At 54.2% G+C, this 15413-nt stretch overlaps 1 protein-coding gene across 2 annotated transcripts in view; it reads right to left on the reverse strand.

Moving 5' to 3' along the window:
* Positions 1 to 4157: 4157 nt before the first annotated feature.
* Positions 4158 to 15413, reverse strand: part of ANAPC5 (anaphase promoting complex subunit 5) — a 14384-nt gene continuing 3128 nt past the window's right edge. For both annotated transcript variants that reach the window (XM_044440857.1, XM_044440859.1), the window contains 14 exons: positions 14291 to 14486; positions 13723 to 13789; positions 12524 to 12625; positions 12215 to 12405; positions 11088 to 11169; positions 10665 to 10754; positions 10284 to 10465; positions 9631 to 9766; positions 8823 to 8897; positions 8252 to 8373; positions 6780 to 6887; positions 5853 to 6000; positions 5021 to 5183; positions 4158 to 4564 (listed from right to left, as the gene is read on the reverse strand). In XM_044440857.1, the coding sequence (XP_044296792.1) occupies positions 4350 to 4564; positions 5021 to 5183; positions 5853 to 6000; positions 6780 to 6887; positions 8252 to 8373; positions 8823 to 8897; positions 9631 to 9766; positions 10284 to 10465; positions 10665 to 10754; positions 11088 to 11169; positions 12215 to 12405; positions 12524 to 12625; positions 13723 to 13789; positions 14291 to 14486 (1877 nt within the window). In that variant the 3' untranslated portion in view covers positions 4158 to 4349. The remainder of the gene's footprint in view (positions 4565 to 5020; positions 5184 to 5852; positions 6001 to 6779; positions 6888 to 8251; positions 8374 to 8822; positions 8898 to 9630; positions 9767 to 10283; positions 10466 to 10664; positions 10755 to 11087; positions 11170 to 12214; positions 12406 to 12523; positions 12626 to 13722; positions 13790 to 14290; positions 14487 to 15413) is intronic.

Consider the following 15413-nt stretch of genomic DNA (forward strand, 5'->3'; position numbering starts at 1 on the left):
GCGGGCGGGGGCGCGGGCGGCTCACCTGCCGCGGCGCTCGGCTGGGCGGGCGGGCGGCCGGGAGCAGGCGCGGCGCCCGCGGCGCCCGAGCGGGGTCTCCACTGCGATCGCGATTGCGGCGGCCCGCCCTTCGCGAGGCGCCAGATGCGGCAGCTGCGCGCCGATTGGCCGCGCCGCGCCTGTTCCTGTCCAGGGCGTGCGAGCGGCCCGGCAGCAGCTCGCCGCTGATTGGCTGCGGCGCGCCGCCGCGAGCGCCGCCGAGCGGTCCAGATGTGGCGGGCGCTGCGGGGGGACTGGGCGCCTCCCTCCCTCCCCCCCGGCTTCCCGGTTCCGCTGCCAGGGCGCAGGGGCGGCGCGGGGGCGGCCGCAGAAGCGCGGGCGAGGCCCCGCAGCCGCAGCGGGCTCGGGCGGTGGCCGCGATCGCGGGGCCCCCGCTCCAGGCACGGACGGGCTGGCAGGCGCCGGGTGGGCCAAGGGCTGAGCCCAGGCCCGGGATCGGGACCGGGACGAGCAGCGGGCAGGAAGGGATGCCCAGAGCTGCACGTGCTCCGGAGCCCCGCGCCCCGCTTCCCGGAGAGGCCTCCCTCTGGTCCAAGGGGGCACACGCAGGGCGGCGCAGGGCGGATTCGGACGAAGCCTTCGGGCTGGCAGATGCGAGGGGGAAGGCGCGCGAGTGGGCCAGGTGCCGGCTGATCCGGCGGGGCTGGGTGCTGCAGCGGCCCTGGACCGAGTGCCTGTGGACTGCGGGTGCGGGGTGAGTGGCCCGCCAGAAATGTGGGTCTCCGGGTGACAGATTCAGGGACCAGCCCTAATGGGCCAGCTGCTGACAACGCCTCTGGTCATAAGAACAAACCAGAGGTTGGGAAGGTAGAGGGGGATTAGGTAATTATATACTTTTAATGTTAAGCAGTAACAATAGAGAGTTTGTGTACATTTCTGTGCATCATTCCTGCGCCTTTCTTCCTCTTGCAAAGAACCCAAGGTGGCCTACACAATCGCCCTTCACTCCGTTTTATCCTCAGAGTGACAGCCCTGTGAGGTAGATGAGTTTGGGAGTCCATGACTGCCCCAAATCACAGAGTGAGCTCCATAGCCAACTGGGGCCTAGAACCTGGATCGCCTGAGTCCCAGTACAACACCCTCGCCCTGCAACAGAGAGGATCCGTCACTCTGCCTCCCTGTTCGCCTTTGGAAAACGAGAAACAAGCTTCAGTCCTGATCATCGGAGAACAGTAAACTGGAGTGTATAATTATTCCATAACTAGCAGATGTGCAGCTAGTCCTTAGGTGGATACAGAGACAGACGAGAACATTAATTAGGCCTACGGCATCCTGGAACAGAGGATTTTTCTGCCGGCTACCCCAGCCTGGAGGCTTCCGTATGCGTCGGAATGCAAACCCCATCATCAAACTCCCATGGTCCATCCCGGCTGTGAATGATAGAGGTTGCAGTCCAACATGGCTGGAGGGCTCCAGGTTGGGGAAGGCTGGTGTCACGGTCGCAATCTCACTTCCGCCTGGTCCAGTCAGTCCTGCCCACATGCAACCAAGAATGACTCTCGATAGTGTCTTTGAACAAGCAAGTAACTTGGTGTCCTGCAGGAGCAGGGGGTTGGACCCGATGGCCTTCGGGGCCCCTTCCAACTCTACGATTCTAAGGGCAGAGACACCCCAGTGTGTTTAGGGCATTGAGCAGCCATGCTTGATGCAAAGTTGGCGCATGCCCTGGAAAAGAATTCTCGCAGTCGAGAGGAAGGCGGAAAGGCCGTGTCCCAAGCAAAGCCGTGGCCACTGGTGCCTTTCGTGCACAGAACGGCCCCTGCCCATGGAGCTCTTGCCCGCGGCTCTCGGGCCTGGGCAGAAGCATGTTTGGCTCTGCCAAGTGGCAGCAACTCCCTCGCATGGAACAGGCGGGGAAGCGTGGCCTACACCCATCTCTCCTCACCTGCCTTCACGGGCTGCCACTCACACTATCGGTTTGAGGCCAAGCCCTTTGTTAACAAGGCAGTGCTGACGCTCGCTCTGGACCGAAAGCTATCAGGGGGGGTAACTATGGTGAGGTGAGAGAAACCTATCCAGGCCACAGGCTGGACAGGAATGCGGCACGGGCCCCAGGAAGCACGCCATGCAAGCTATTATTAAAATAACGGTAGCTCACGCTGAGCCTTCTTTTCAGTGTGGACTAATTAAGCATGTTTTCAAAAGGCTCGGCAAACATCCAGGAGGCACGGCTGTGTCCGCAGGCTCAGCAAGGGCATTGCACTCGCAGATGAAGGTTGCACGCCTGCTGATAACGGGGGGCCAGAGCCGAAACCCGCAGAAGCGCTCTCTCGGCTTTTGAATCGTGGTGGCGGCAGAGGAGAATGCTGGCCGGGAGTGACTTCTCGGGTTTGCTTTGGCTGCTCAACTGCTTCCAAGCTAGATCAGTCTGAGAACCTTGCATTTCAGCCATGCTTCTTTCCAGGTTCTTTGCTTGCAGTGGGGCTCATTCTTGCTGGGGGCTGGGGTAGGATAGGGACTCTGCCCCACGTTAAAAACAACCACAATGCCATCACAAGAGAGTGAGGTCCCGGCTAACCTCCGCTGATCCAGTGGGAAGCATGTACTAAGTTGTCTACTTCCCATGAGATATTTTTGCCAGTATTAAGGGAGTTAAAACCAGTGGTAATAAACCTGACAAAACATAAACATTTCAACAGTTAATGGAGAAAGAGCAAAATTTGCCTTTGGAAGAACGCCCTAACCTGAGGACTCTGCAGTCTTCCTTGGCCTTGGATTCACAGGAGGTGGGCTGAGAACACGGCTCCTTGAAGCCAAGCTAAAGTGGGTGCCGACTGTGTCTTCCTTCTGTTTATCTGCTTTCATTTCGCATGCTTTCTCTGAGCAACCATGAGGCCAGGACATGTTTAACTGGTTCTTTCTAAAGTAACATGTATATCAACAGTGCTGTGCAAATATTTGGTTGTTAGCATAATGCGATCACCATGCCCACACCTGCTGCAAACCACTTCCCTGCAGCAAAGAAAGGAAGGTAGTTCTTGGGAAAAAAACCCTTGGGGACAATAGTCTAACAAGCAGGGTGCCACCACTGGAGAAGGCCGTTTCCTGTCACTACCTGCCTCAACTCAAAAAGTGGGGGTCATTAGGAAATGGCACCTGAAAGAAACCTCCATTCAGGGAGTTTCATCTGCACAGATCATGTGCAGTAGAAAATTTTGACTGAATTTTAACTTTCTGGTACTGTACATATGATTAAGACTGTAGCTCAGTGCTACAAATATAATGACTTCCGGCTTGAGAAAGGCACTTCTTGTTGGTTTGCAGACTACAGAATAAATACAGGGCTTGCTGTTTTCTTGCAGCCAATCTGCTCTGCCCCCGCAAGGCCCTGCCAAGGTTTTAAGAGTTCCTCCATCCAGACAAATTGATTCCAACCAGTCAAGTGTACAAAAAGTCCAGCTGTCTGCTTCAAACAGACATCACAAAGCTATTTTTCAGCAGCACGACTACGCAAGATGGATGGACGTGACTCTTGCATGCGCTAAAAGCTCGTTCGAGGCTGGGCTTCGGCTCAAAGGCTGAGCTGAAAAGACTTCTCCATCAGGGAGGCTTCAATAATGTAAGAGCAAAAACAACCACGACAGCCACCCCCCACCCCCAATCCAGGGCTGCTCCATTTGGAAAGCAGTCCAAGTGCTGAAGGACTCTGGAATGCAAGGCACCTTTCGTTTTGGAAACACTGCGTTCCCTGCCAACATTCACAGCGCGATGTTAACCGAAAAAAGGCAGCTGGGCAGAAAGCCACACTGGTCTAGATAAGCTGGGAAAGCAGTGCTGGTTCCAGCTCCGTTCCCCCCTCAATAACGGGCCTTCTGCTGCCACAGACTGAGCCCGGTCCCCAGTGGGCGGCTGAATGGACCAGCCCCGCAGTCCCCCCCTCTTCTGCAGCCTGTTGGGCTGTTCCAAGTCTGCCAATGCCAGGTGTACAGCGATTCTACTGTGTGTCTAAGCACACTCCCCATATGAGATCCACTTAACTGCTCACCAGGAATGCAGGGAACGTCCTCACGAATTATAACAAGACTAGACAACATGTGAGACGCACAGAAACACCCAACTTTCCCGCCCCGTTTCCCCTGTGAAAGAAACACACTTTGTTTTGCAAAAAGAAAACGCCCATTTATTGACGATGATTCCCGAAAAATGAAGACTGCTCAGGACAAGAAATCTGCAGAAAGGTGGGGTTGGCTGTTGCAGACACTGGATGCTCCAGCCAGCTCCCCCTCTGTTTCAAGGGGTGCTGGGGCCATCAGCCTTCTCCGTGGATCGTGTCCCCCTGCTTAAAGGCCTCACTTGAAAGCATTGATCAAGGGGACTCCGCGAGCGGGGAGCTCCTGGTGCAGCTGGCGGAAAAGCACGGCACACTGATTTCTCTCCCGGGTCTTTCCCAGGCTGTGGAAGAGCCGAGCCTGAAGATACAGGACGTCGCGCAGCTGCTCTTTACAGTCCACCTTGGCAAAATAGGTTTTGGCTTCATTGAGGTTCAGGATGGCCGACTCCAGAGCTGTGTAAAGAGCACGTCGAAAGTGTGGTTTTAAAGAAAGAGAATTCTGAGCTCCCTTGCTTAAGTTGCATGGCTAACATTCAGCACATCAGAAATGAAAAGCAGCACGAATGAATAAAAACAGCAAGCAGCAGCAAAGAGGAAATCCTCATCGGGACCTGCAGCCGCAGAAAGACCAGCGGCACTGAACACGCAGTGATCCAAAAGCGCGAGCTGCCCGTCGCCGGTGGAGGACGGCTGGCTGCTGGGCTCGACCTCCGGCGGCCTCCGAGCCAGGTCACTGCAACCCGCTCGCGGTGGGGCAGCCCCGGCAGAGGGCGCGGAAGCTGCCGCTGGCGCGCAGGTGGGGGCGAGGAGGTCTGGACAGGCAGCCCCCGTCCTGGCGGGCGGGCACTGGCTGACTCTCCTCCTCGCTGAGCCCAAGGACCGAAGGAGGCCTGTGCCGGGGATGCTTACCTTCTGCTTTCTTCTGCGGAGCATAGGAGGCCGCAGAGGCGACCTGGCACTTGGCCACCAGGAGCATGGCAGCGCCCTTGTCCAGCACTGCTCCGTGCGCCAGGATGGGCTCTATTGCCATGTGCAGAATGCTCAGCGCTTGCTCAGGGATGCCAAGGATGAGCTGGGAGGGAGAGGGGGAAGACCCCCAAGAGCGAAATGTTACTCTGCGGCCCAATCCTTGCAAAACGGTTGTTTTGTGCATTTTTCCCTTTTTGAAGTAAGCCATTTCTCCCCAAACCAAAACAATGGCAGGATGCAGCCTCTCTCACTGCCTTCGTATCTCCTTGAAACCCGCCTTTTCCACAAGCCTTTGGCACAGTCCCTCACTTCCTGTGCCCCACAGTAACGTTCTCTCGCTGAACTATAGGGCCTGCTCTTTGCATTAGCCTCTTCCTTTGTTGCTTTCTTTGTGACAAATTCTATACTGGATTCTCCTTGGGGCAGGGAGCCGTCCTCTGAACAAGGGGGAGATGGAGGAGGAAAAAAGGCAGTTGCAACAGCGGCTGTGAGGAACTACCGCACCCACCTGCCCCCATTCCAGCAGGCTGATCTCGGGGGGATACGATGGAGAGCAGGGTTGCTCTACCAGCCCTGCTGAAAATAATCTCCCTTGCCTCTTCTCTCCCCGTTCCCTTTTCTTTGAGCATCTTGCCTTCTGGATGGCAACTCCACGGACAAGGGCTGCCTTGATTGATTGATAGATTGTACATAAACGACCGCGGAAACTTCTTTGGCTGAGGAGTGGCATAAAAATACTGCGGATAAAGTGAATAATCTGGGCCACAGATACCTGTGAGAAAGCCAAGTTGAGCAGGGTTTCGGAGGCTAAATACTGGAGGCGATATTCCCTGGCCAGCGCAAGCGCCTGGAGCAGGATGGGCAGAGCTATCGTGTGGCAGAGAGACCTCCAGTAGAGCTCAGCGATGGAGAGGAGAATGCTAATCGAGAGAAGGGGGAACACACATTGCTGCTGAACTGAAGGCAGAAAACGACAACTTTTGTTGGCATGCAGCCCCAGCCCCTTCTAAGCAGCCTCCTGTTTTGCACGGGATCTCCCATCTTCATTCCAAAGACTCGGGGAGGAAGCAGAGAGGGTCCCTGGCACACCCTCAGAGGAGCCTTTCCCTGCCTGGCGTGCCGCTGAACGGGATTACAAGACCCGTTGTCCCAGGGAAGCCTGAAAGAACATGACACCCTCCCTGCAGCTCCGACATGGAAAAAACCAGGGAAGGCTGCAGTTCAACTCCCATTATGACCACAGACTTCTGCATCTGCCCAACCCACTCGCTGCTCCAGCTGAATGAAACACAACCAGTCGGCAAGATTCCACCCTGTCCCCTCATCCCACTTGAAGCTGGACTCTGGATCAAAGTGCGCAGGAGCTGGAGAAGACTGGAGGCGAGAAAACTCAGCGGGCCCTGGAGCCCGGTCGCACGGCTGCAGGGCTGTGAAGAAGCAGCCCGGAGGGATCAGGCAGCCGCGTCTTACCCATGACGACTGCGTTACGTTTACGCCTGTCCTTTCCTCCTCTTGCAAAGAACCCAAAGAAGCTTACAACGTTCTCCTGTCCACTTGATCCTCACAAAGCAGTGCGGCCGAGTTGGTTAGGCTGAGAGGGGCCGCCCAAATTCCCCCAGTGAGCTTCACAGCTGAATGGGGACTAGGACCCCGACTCCCAGCTCCTCTGTCCAACATTCTAACTTGCAAGTCACCCTACCTAATCACCATTTCGGTGCTTTTTATTTTCTGGCAGTGAATCAAGAGCTTCTGCAGGAGTCTATGAGCATCGGACATCTGATTCTGTGCTTTAAGTAGGACAGCTTTTCTGGAAGAGAGAACACAAACATTAAATGCACACTCTTTCACTCACTGAGGGGCCACTATAATTCAGGCCAAATGAAGCACTTTTAACCGGGAGTAATTTCAGTGGGCCAGTCTCCAAGCTCACGAGCTGCTCAAAAGCCTTGCAACTATTCACTCACAAAAGCGGTGATAACGATTTCAAAACGTTTTATCTCAAGACCAGATCACAGATGAACTAAGTCGACCGCTGAAAGAGTAGATTGCTTTTGGTGAAACTACAGTGCAGCCTCTGCCACATGGGTCTGTTCCAAGTGCAGAGGGACAGGAAATTCTGGGATTTGTAGTCCAAGACATCTGGAAGACACCAGGCTGCGGAATCTATAAGTCACTGGGATGGCATGAATATATACGTTTTTGATGCAATTTCTGCTAATATGCACATTTTTCTACATGCTTTCCCTGAATCCCCATATTTTGTTCTAGAAAGCACCACTGCAAAATTCTGAGGACTGCAAATATTGTGAAGCTTAAGTCCACTCTGATTTGGAAACAAATTCAAGAAATGTAAGCCTAAAAATTTCTTAGCAAAATATGAACGGATGGCATCTTTGCCCTACAACTCAGTACGTCAGACCATACTGATCTCCAGCCAGGATTTGCAACCCTCCCCCCACCCCCAAACTAGGCATGATGGAGGAATATGGTTTTCCAATATATTGGAGAATTCCAATATACCTTGCCCGTTTCGGGCTTGGAGACGACGCCCTCGCTGCAATCAGAGCATTCGTCCTGGGTGGCCGGGTCGAGCGCGCACACCAAAGGCCGCTTGCCCAGAAGGCCCGCAGCTCGGTGGCTGTGCATCTCCTTCCTGGGCGGCAGGTCCCATCCCATCTCTGCCATCCCCGCTTCAGGAAGACGGAGAAGCAGGTCGTGGGAAAGCCCTTCTTGCTGGAGGAGCAGCTGCTGCTGCTCAGAGAGGAGCTGGACCGCCAAGACCTGCGCTGGGAGCAAGCCGTGTCTGGAGAAGATTTCTCCTGAGCTCGCTGAGCCATGTAACGGTCCTGGCCTTCAGGGCTGTCACGCAAGCGGTAGCCCTCACCAACCCTCTGAGGCAGAGCCCTGGCTCAGCCACGACGGAGGGCGGCGAGTGCCTCAAGAGGCCAGGCACGATGAACCGTGCTCAGGAATTACGTTCTGCATGCCAGGTGCTTAACCTTTTCTCTGTTTCCATGCGGCGTGGACCGGAGGAGGAGGGAAGCATTTCTACAAGCAGAAAAAGTGCCCGTGCAGCTTGATCCCAGAGGCATTTTAATCCCGCGAAAACGCTAATCCCATTCCAGTGGGCACCAGAGCAGGTCCCTGTTCCTCCCGGTCCACGCTATTTACCTGTAGACGCCCTCGGTGCTATTCAAGGCGGTGATCCCAGCCACAAGTGAGTCGGCGACGTGGTACTTCCCGTCGTTCATGACTCTGTCGAACTGGATTTTCTGATCGAAGACCATCCAGAGCTGGCAAGAGCATTTGGGAGCAGGTTAACAGGAGCCTTGGGAACCAAGAATGCTCTAGGGGGTTGCTCCAACTCCCTGGTCATTTCGGCTGTCCTTTTGTATCCTTCTTTCCGGTTCGGCCATATCCTTTTGGAAAATGTGGTGACCGGAACTGTCCTATCTGTCCCTTTCTTTCATTTTTAAACGGTTATTACTCTCTCCTCAGCAAACAACATGCCAACGCTACTGCCTCTGAGCAAGAAATAAATGAATAACAATCCACACACAGTGACACAGGAACATATACCTGCAGGGCCCAACTTCCTCTTGCCGGTTGACCAATCTTGGCTTGGGCAAAGGACGGTAACGCTTCTCGTGTTGCACAGAGGAGCTTTCCCCAACTTCCACGAGCAAAATTTAGACTAAAGGGCAGGGACCCAAGGCGATGACTGTCCAATACTGGACCTCACCTGTGCATGCTGACTGTTGGGCGGAAATCTCTCTTTCAGGTGCTTCAGTATTTCGGATGCAGCGGTGAAGTAGCCCTGAGGTACAGAAAAACCAGACTGGAGTGGATGATCAAGAACTTCATGCTCAAGATACAAGATCTTGATGACTGCAGAAGCTCTAATACGAAAGGAAGAATAGAAAATGTATGTAAAGGAGAGGTGCTCTCCAGTCCCACGGAAAGAGAACAGAAAGCACTTGACCAAAGCCAGATGCTCCCTCTATAGATCTATTTATTTAGTGTACAGCCCTTTCCAGATGATTTTCAACCTTTTTGCCATGAGGCAATTTCCAAGATAAATCACAATATAAAATGTAACAGGGGGAAATGAGACAGGCGTACATTTCACAGGCAGGTGTAAAAGAGCAGCACCTTGCTGCCTCTCGACAAGCACCTTGTCGTTTTGCTCCACTTTGTCTGATACAGGAAGGGAAACTTCAACTGGCTTCCCGCAAGGGTGTGCTCTCGTACGGGGCGGGGAACCCTCAGTGCTCCACCGTTCTTGGACCTCAACTCCCATTATCCCTCGCTGCTGACCATCCTGGCTGATGGGGGCCCGAGTTCAACCCGGACTGCCGACTGAGGCTGCGCCCTGCGAGCAGGCGGAGGAGAGCGGCAGTGGGGCCTCTCCAGCTGCAGCCAGGAGAGAGAAGAGGGCCGGACGCTCCGCCCTCTCCCTTTCCCCGGGGCTCAGCTGTGGAACGGCAGCCCCGCTCGGCCCCCGAGCAGCCACGTGCCGGCACAGGCCCTCCGCGGACGCCGCCACCCACCTGCTCGGCATGCAGCTCGGCCAGGTGGCACAGCACCACGGCGAAGGACTGGGTGTTGTTCTGCTGGACGCCCACGGTCACCGCCTCCAGGCTGTTCATGCTCAGCAGCACCTGGGCCTGCTGCAGCGCCATCGTGCTAGGGCGAGAGCGAGAGCGGAGCGGGCTGGCGTCAGGGGCAGCCAGCGAGGCGGCAGCGCGCGCGGCTCAGGCGGTCCTCAGCGGCCTGGCGCCGGCTGCAGGCCTGCGCCGCGCTCCTCCGGGGGGCATCCCTCTTCCAGGTTTCCCTGCTCACAGGGACTCAGGCCGCTGGCGGCCTCGTTCAGCCACCCCACCCACTTCTGACTTGTGTAGGGGTGGCCTCCACCATGTTCCTCGATTTGGTCCCTCCAGACGCTCTGGGCTATGACTCCCCGAATCCCCAGCTGACTGGGGAAAATGGCAGCTGTAGTCCTCAGCCACAGGAGGGCTCCAGGTTGGGGAAAGATGGCCTGCGCCCTTCTGGAAATAGTTTCTCCAGCCATCTCTTTTTCCAGTGTGTTTTCGCTTTAGTGAAAGGAGAGGGGAGCTGTGTCCTGCAGCCCGTCTTTCTAAAGGCTGGCTGGGCAGGCACCCGCGGAGACGGCCCCGCGTGGCTCCCGCGATCCCGGCTGTACCTGCGGCCGTACAGCCTCCAAATGGCCGTCTTCTGAGCGATGCTGATATCGATCAGCTCAGACAGGCTGTGCTTCCAGTGCAGGAGGTCTGAGTCCTTCAGGGCATCCATTAGCTTGTTGGCAGTTTTCCCAGCGAAAGCTCTTTGCTGAACCAGGGACTGGATCCCCAGGGAAGCTAAATACTGGGAACGGGGAAGAAAGACAAGGCGATAAAAGAGCGTGCTTTTAAAAGAGGCAGGCATGAATCGACAGGAGGGCCTGGAAACTGGCACAAGCCACACAAGCTTGGGGTGTGTTTCTTTCCCCTACAGACACAAGGTCTGGGGAAGGAGGACGGCAGGGCTGAAGCCACGGCACGAGGTGAAGGTATGAGAGGCCTACCGGTAATCCGAAGTACACAGCTTTCTTCACGGAGTGTTCCAACAGCGCACAGCTGTCTGACTTCTGCTGCTCCAAGATGTACAACCAGCTCTGGCAAGAAAAGAGCGAATGGGGATGGGGCAAGGAAACCACTTGCCATGGAACGTGTAGAGTCACCGGCTCCCTGCGCTGGCTGGGGATGATGGGGGTGGTGGGTCTCTCACATCTGGCAGCCCCCAGGGAGCCCTTTTCAAAGACGGCTCCTCAAGCAATTCGAAGTGCTTCATCCGCATCAAGTGCTCCAACACCCTGATGATCAGGATGCGCACGAGGCTCCTAGGCAGCCCCGTCCTCAGGCGCGAGGGACCCGTTCACCCTCTCTGCAGTCAAGCCAGAAGGCAAAGGACACCCCGACCCCTCGCCTGGGAGCCTCCCGCTGCTTACCAGGCAGTGCTGCAGGCAGACGTGGTCATTGGACTCCTGGGCGATCCGGATGGCTTCCTGCAAGGCCAGCTCAGCCTGCTGGCTACGAGGAAAGAAAGCACAGGAGCACAGGGGCCTCTTAGTGCGGCGTGCAGCCGGGGGCTCGCTGTGGTGGGCAGGGGTGCAGCGTCCAGCACCCGGGAAGAACTGGGCCAGTCCAACTGTTCCCCTCGGTGGAGCTCCCAGCTCCTGTCTTCCTTGACTGCCAACTTTACCCACTCCAACACTGGCCTCCATTTTCCTTTCCTTTCCTCCCTTCTTTCTTTTCTGTACTGAGCTGCTTGCTCTGAAGAGGACTGCCCTTTTAATAGGATTTCCCCTCTTCCCCTCACTGGGTAAACTGCAAGCCACTCTTTGATGGCTTTCACTTGAAAAGAGAGAAATATTGTTTGTTCTAGAAACACCCTGGTAATAGCAGCCCTAACAATAGCAGCCGCCTTCGTAACATCGGTAACAATGGCCCTAAAGGGGGCCAAGAGTGGCCGCCAGGACGCCACGGGGACCAGGTTTCTCCCGTGGGTGCTCTTGTGCGTCTCACCTGGGCACCTCTTCCTCTTACGCTGGGCAGCCTCACGCCTGCCCAGCAACCTTGCCAGCTCTTTCCAAGACCTCTTCTGGTGCTACCAGGAAGAAAAGATGTCATGGAGGCAGCTGAAAGGTGGCCAGGGCGCATGCATGCATGCTTATACGGGGGGGGGGGGTGGCCTGGTATCAAAATGCCCCTATGAGAATGTATCATGCAGGTCTCTCCTCCTCTCTCCCTGGCTTCTAGGTTTTGGCGTAAGTGCCGAGCACGGAAGCTGGACTCCCGCTGAGTTTGCAGACGCTGGACAAATCCCTCTGCGGTGGGGAAGAGCAGCGGGCGGAGACAAAGGCCCTCCCCGTTTGCGTGGCCTCCCTTGCTGGCGTGACTGGCAACCTGGGGGTCTCCCACCCGGGTGCCTTGCTCACTCAGCCGACGGTCCGCTGAGCCATCACTCCCACGGCTTCCATCAGCCACGGAGCCAGAGCAAAGAGTCTGGAGGAGGAGACGGGCAAGGAGGCAGGAAGAAGAGAAAAAACATGATGGCGGGGAAAAGAAGACTCACTAGTGGCCGAAGCGGCAGTGCAGGGCAGCCAGGTTGAGCGCCGCGTATCTGAGGCTGCGCCCGTAGCCTTCGTCCCCGTTGCTTTTGCTTTCCGCACCAGTGAGAATTAAGCGGTCGAAGTAGTGAAGGAGGCTGTGTGTCGAGCTGAAGACATCTTGGACGCGGAGGCTGTTTAGGTAGCTTAAATAATGCTGGGAACAAACACCACCAAACCAGCTGTGGGTAGAAACACTTGCAAAGGGACATGCTTAAAATGCCGTGGTGGGGAGTCGGGGTGGGGAGAGGCAGGGAAAACCAACCCAGACCTACCGCTTCTGCAAAGTCTGGGTTAAATTTTAACAGGTTGTTCAGCTCCTTCTGTAAGGATGCAGGAGAAAGTGCCTTTGTCTCATCATTTTTCAATAAGGATGCCTGGAATTGAATAAAAACCTGTCAACCTGAGTGGGCACAGAAAGAGAAATGTGGATTTGCCTGGATTTTTAAAACAATTTAATGTACCACCGGCACCACTGAGCCCTTTCACGTTATGCGAAAAGAAACCAACAGCATGTTTTCAGATTACCATGGAGAGATTTAGCCAAAGCTTTATTGTAATATGCTCAAAGAGAGACTGAAAGAGAGTGTGTGTGTGTGAGAGAGAGAGAAAAGGAGAGAGGCTCCTGCTGATTTGATTATGTGAGATGAAAAAGCTGGCTTAACGGATTTCGGGAAGAATGCCTCTCTCACACAACTCTAATTTGAGCATGGAGCAGTCCGTGCGCTATCTTTACACTACTTGAAGTCTTCACTTGTATGTCAAGATGAGCAACGTTCTCACTTACGCGGAATCAAGCGAGCGAGCAAGCACTTGACGGAGGGGTGCGGCACTGGGGGGGAACAGAGGTAAATAAATAAATTGTCCACGACAGTCCCACACCTCTGGAACGGTTTGCCACTGGGGGGAGGGGGCACCAGGCCCCATCACTGCGAGTGTACGGCTTACTCCTTTCTCTAGAGTCTTCCTGGGCAGGATTCATCGGACTGTTCTGAGTATTTCGTGGCAACTGAGGTTTAGACATCCAATACCCTTTGCGATGGATTTACTGGTCCTGCTGATGGCTTTTATTAATGTACTGCTGTTGGGATTTTACTGCAGAAGCAACCTTGGGAGGAGCTGTGTTTTACGGCTTAGGTTCGGGGTGCTGCCAGGACCACCTGCCCTCCAGCAAACCTGCCTGTGTACGCACGGTCTTGGGACAGGCCTTCTTCCAGTTCCCGTCGCCTGCTCCCTGACACCCACGGAGCGAAGATGGGAGCACAAGCCTTCTCTGCAGCCACATTCCAGCGGCACAGCGCCCCCTGGTGCCCAAGTCAGGTCCTCACAGTGCTGAGCACGGGCAGCTTGATTTACCCAGGCTTTAATTCAATTCACCCTCTCGCTCAGAGCCACAGGGCTACTTTCGCAAGTAGGGAATGTGCGAAAATGCATCTCCCTCGACGGGCAGCCTCAATGTAAGCAACAGACATACCTGTTGAGAAAGGAAATATTCCGCTTGCTTCTGCGAAAGTGGCCCGTTGCAAGATATTTCTTCCTCACTACAAACAAACAAAAGACCACAGTAAATTTTTTCAAGATGCTGCAAGGCACGTAAGAGCAAAGCTAGCCGTGTTGGTCCAGGAGATAAATCCCCACAAAATCCAAACGTATAATCCCTGCATTAGGAAAAACCAAACATCACAAAACAACCTGCGAGTTTTCGAGTTCCTCAGACAATTCGGGAATTTCCCTTTTTTGTACGTGCATCAGATTGTAAGATTTGTCCTACAATCACAATATCTTACACCTTTATAAAGTGAATAAATGCATGCTTGGACAGGCAAAAGTGCAACAGGTCCCAGCATCCCCCGACTAGCCAAGCTGACAGAGAAACGGTGAAAGTTCTAGGAGCTTTTTCCTGTCTAGAAAGGCACACAGCTGCACCCTGAGAAAGTGCAAGTAAAAGGGTTTCAGCTGAATTGGCTTGAGGATGAGATTGTGAGGATTTCACTATTAAACAGGGTACGGGGTGAGTTTTGTAAGCGAATGTTCAGAATAACCTGAAAGGCCCGTCGAATTCGTCCTTCTCCATTTGTCCTTCTAGCTCGTCGCACTGGGTCAGCTCCATCTCCGTCTCATCTGCTCCGTTCCTCTTCTCATCATTTTGGAAGTACTGCTGGAGCGCCGTGTAAAGCTTGTACACCTGGCTGAAGGAAAGCTTATTGTAGGCCAGGATCATGTGGCGCAGAAACAAGCCTACGGAGAGGGAACACAGTCAAGTTCCTTGAACATCCGTGTTGGCCGAAGAGGATATTCAAACATTAAGAACCGGCCATGTTTGGCAGCAGCCACCGTCACCACGAGCGGAGGCCTGCGGAGGAGACCCTAGCGTGAGATCTCAATGATTAAAATAATCTGCAGAGAGTGTTCACATTCTGCACCCAGAAAATGTGAAGTTTGTAATCTGTAAATACAGCAAAAATTTAAAAAATCTACCATGTTGGGCATAACCAGATTATGTAAGACATACAAGGGGGAAGTGACGATGTAAGCACTTTGAAAAGTGACTGGCCACTAGAAACATTAAACTACATCAAAATTCTGTTAATTTGCAATATGAACACATTGGAAAACTGAGGGTACGGGTGGTAAAAAAAACTGTAAAAAATAAAATAAGGTACTGGTAAAATTCTTTGCAATGCATGGAGCAACTCTAACTTCGAACTGAAATTCCCCGCGCGTCATACAGATTCCCAACATCCACACCTTCCAAATGTTTTTCCGCCCGGCTCATTCTCTCTGCCCATTCTAAGCACGTTCCAGGCGTCAGAAGCACCAGAACCACCTTAGTTTTGCTAACCCTAACCCTACCCTGGATTTCCTGGGTAACCCTAAAATAGGGCAAAATTCCCCATGCATCAGGGCCAATTTTAAATCCTCACTTTCCGCAGGTTTTTCAGCCCGGCTCATTCTATCTGCCCATTCTAAGCACGTTCCAGGCGTCAGAAGCGCCAGAACTACCTTAGCTTTGCTAACCCTAACCCTACCCTGGATTTTTTGGGTAGCCCTAAAATAGGGCAAAATTCCCCATGTATCAGGGCCATTTTTTAAATCCTCACTTTCCGCAGGTTTTTCCGCCCGGCTCATTCTATCTTCCCACTCTGAGCGCGTTCCAGGTGCCGG

This window comes from Varanus komodoensis, unplaced genomic scaffold (genome assembly GCF_004798865.1).
Source record: "Varanus komodoensis strain SLA01 unplaced genomic scaffold, ASM479886v1 scaffold38, whole genome shotgun sequence".
NCBI classification, from domain to species: domain Eukaryota; kingdom Metazoa; phylum Chordata; class Lepidosauria; order Squamata; family Varanidae; genus Varanus; species Varanus komodoensis.